This window comes from Cyprinodon variegatus, unplaced genomic scaffold (genome assembly GCF_000732505.1).
Source record: "Cyprinodon variegatus isolate N-32 unplaced genomic scaffold, C_variegatus-1.0 Scaffold82, whole genome shotgun sequence".
NCBI lineage: Eukaryota > Metazoa > Chordata > Actinopteri > Cyprinodontiformes > Cyprinodontidae > Cyprinodon > Cyprinodon variegatus.
Genome location: NW_015150535.1, coordinates 766,999 through 770,453, shown reverse-complemented (window position 1 = coordinate 770,453; position 3,455 = coordinate 766,999). Strand labels below are relative to the sequence as shown.

The window sequence follows — 3,455 nt, the reverse complement described above, 5'->3', positions numbered from 1 at the left end:
TTCATTAATTTCATAAATTTTTATGGGATTTCGGTGTAACAATCAACATATACCGAACCGAAAACCGTGACCACGAAACCGCGGATTTTGTGAATCGTTCCACCCCTAGAAAATATATATTTTCTTTATAGTATTGCTAAAACCCGTAATGATATTGATTACCCAAATTGCCTGACTCCTTTTTACTTCATCTCATGAGCTTCAACTTTTCATCCCCAAAAAATCTTCCCCAGGTGTGGGCATTATCGATAGTTACAGTATATTACACTTGGTATATAATGGTAGATATGCACAAAATCCAAGCAGGCCCCTGAGATGTTGCAAGCGCCAGACATTGCGTCTCTAACGTTAATATAATGCAGGACTAATCACAACAAAACCTGCTTTTTGAGTCCCATTAGAAGTTCATAAAAACCAACCAAATTGTGCTTGTAAAGTGAAAACTTTTAAGTATCAATAAAACTATAAGTATGAAGGATTCAGTAAATGCAACACTGGTTAAAAATAAGTCCCTGCTTCATACCTACAATGAACAAAAGTAACATTAAAAATTATGAAGAATAAAGTTTAAGCTATTTCCCATCTTCGAAGGAAAAAATTGAGCTGTTTTTACTTTTTACTTGTTTTTCATACGTCTCCATGGTTCTTTTCAGAGAATCTGCTGTATTTCTTGCAGAAGATGAGCACAAATTTATAACTGGGGGGCCTGTTTTAAAGAAAGCCCTCTTTTATACATCTATTGATGTTAAATATTCAATGTATCTGTAAATGTAAAGAACATTTTCTGGTTTTTAAGAGCTCTCAGAAATGAATTAACATTTGTAGTTCACAGCTATTAAACGTTTTATAAACATGCTGAACGCAATAACACAATTTTATTCTTAACCATATTGCTATATGTATAAAATTATTAAGGAGTTTAATTACTATGCAGTCAGAATTAGGGCTTCAACTAAGGATTCTTTTGCAGATCGGTTATCTGTCAATTATATTTCTGATTAATCAATTAATAATCGGATAGCCAAAGGTTCCTTAAAGATTTTTTTAACGAAATTAAACGAGGTGAAACTAACTTTTCCACTTGAGGCATTCTGGATAGAACATACACTGCAAAAAATTTTAATCTAAATAGGTAATGTTTTCTTAAAATAAGTGAATTTTGTTTTTGTCAATCGAAGAAGACGATTTTATATTTGAAGTAAAAAACAAAACACAAAAAAAACAATTGCATTGTCTCATTTCAAGTGCATGTTATCTGATCATCTTATTTTAAGAGTAAAAACACTTGTTCTATTGGCAAACTATTTTATTTACCTACTCAAATTAAGGCTAAATACACTTAAGACATTACTGGTACTAATTTCTAGATTGCTTTTGCATTGAATTGAAATATGAAAAAAAAAATATGTTATCTTAAACCCAAAATGTTATTTCTTTTTTATAATTTTTATATAATTACTGCTTCATTTGGGTTCCTCTGTCAGCTAAAGGCATATTTCACAGTCTCTATACTCTTGTTAATGATTAATCAGTTACTGTATTAGTTGACAATTATTAAAATAACCCATTAATGTCAATTAACCCGATTAATTGTTTCAGGACTAAACAATATAAACATATCAGACTGGAAATTGTCAAATTTGTTAAAGGTTTAACACCACATTAAAGTCACCTGGAAATTGCTCCAGCACAAGTAAATCTACACTGAAAACAGAATGCTGTTTGAGCGCCCCCTGATGACAAAGATCGTGCATTACACATTAATATCTATTAAAATAAAAAAGAAAACAAAAACTGAAGCTCAAAACATAATCCCTGGACATTAAATTGTCTTTAAAGTTTCTTTATCATCGCAGGCGTTCTTTTTTATTATTTGCAATGGTACATTTCATATAAATGAAAATAAAGTATATGAAAAATCCTAACACTTTTTTAAACCTTAAGTGAGCATAAATACATGATTGAATCCACGTTTCACTTTGCAAATAAGGATAAGTTAAAGGAAACCAATTATTCAAAATGGGATTAAGCGATGACAACGTACAGAAATAAAAGATTTCATAGCTGGCGCCTTGCTACAGCTGCATTCATTAATCGGTTAGCTTCCGAGCTATTACCCACAGTAAAGACAACACTCTCAAACCAGCAGCAGGCAAAAAAAAAATCAATATAAAACTCTAACGTGTTTTTTATTAAGGCATACACGTTTCAATGCAAACCACTCTGGCGGTTAGATTTGTTAGAGAGCAGTCTGCTAACTAGCATCGCTGCTAGCTAGCAGAGCAGCATTCTTAATTAGCCCGCCGGTTAGCCACCGAAAGGAAACTGAGCTAAAATCTGGGAATAACGTCGGTTCATGATGCAAGATAAACGTCTGTAATTTTTATTACGAGCAGCTTAAGGTGGCCAAAGCTTTAGGGATAGGGACATCAACCGGGACCGTGTATAAATAAACCTAGCCTGATAGCTGAGCAACGCGTCAGCCAACATTATTCATGTTCCGGGGCACAGCATCTTCCTGCAAATTCAGTTGTCCTCCGGCACAAAAGCACAAGACTGCGAGCTGGCACCGACAAGCTGGCGGTGAAACCCTGGCAAAACACTGGCAACCTGCGCATCTATCGTCCGTTTCCCTAATTTAGGAAAACGAAATTATCTCTATAAGTGCAGAGGAAGAGCAGCCGACTGAGACATGTTAATTGTAGAAAGAGCTCTCTTACTCACCTCGGTTTCTACCGAAGCCATGGTGCCTGGACGTTAGCTCCGCCCACTACCGATGATGTCACATCTATTGATTTGCAATCAGTGACACCACACCTTAGATAAGACCGATTAAAACAAAAAAAAATAAAAATAAAAAATTTACTGTTGGTCATTTGAAGAAAAAATAGTAATTAAGTTGGATAGCTGATGATAACAGATACGTAAGGGTAATAAATTGGCATAATTTAATTCAAGGATATCCAAAGTGCAATTTGGGGGCCAATTGTGGCTCCTGGACTTATTTTGGGAGGCCTCATCTGCAGTTAAATCATGATTCAGATTTGACTTGCCAGCCCAATCAGTTTATGTGTTTGTCGAAAAATATTTATAGTTACAAAAAAACTTATTACTAACAAATAAAATCAAACAAAAGAAAAAAATTGGCACAGCTAGGGTTGCCAGATTCTTTGAATATAAATAAGCAACATTGCTTGAATAGGCATTTTCTTTAATGCAACTGATATTGCATGTCTTTTATGGAGGATAAAAAGTGCCAAAATTAATTAAATAAATACAGCATTAAATAAATAATTAAATGTGTCAATAATTAATTAAATGTGGAATTAAATAAATAAATGTGTCATTTATTAGTTAAAACCATGTCACTAATATAAAGTGCCACAATTAAATAAATAAATACAGCGATAAACAATTAATTAAATGTGTAATTCATTAAATAAATAAGGAATTAA

The 3,455-nt window shown here is 33.2% G+C and overlaps 1 protein-coding gene across 1 annotated transcript in view; it reads right to left on the bottom strand.

Annotated features, from left to right (window-relative positions):
* The window catches only part of ehmt1 (euchromatic histone-lysine N-methyltransferase 1), a 62,320-nt gene extending 59,542 nt beyond the window's left edge, over positions 1-2,778 (bottom strand). The window contains exon 1 of the mRNA XM_015373191.1: positions 2,725-2,778. Within this exon, the coding sequence (XP_015228677.1) occupies positions 2,725-2,745 (21 nt within the window). The 5' untranslated portion in view covers positions 2,746-2,778. The remainder of the gene's footprint in view (positions 1-2,724) is intronic.
* Positions 2,779-3,455: the final 677 nt, after the last annotated feature.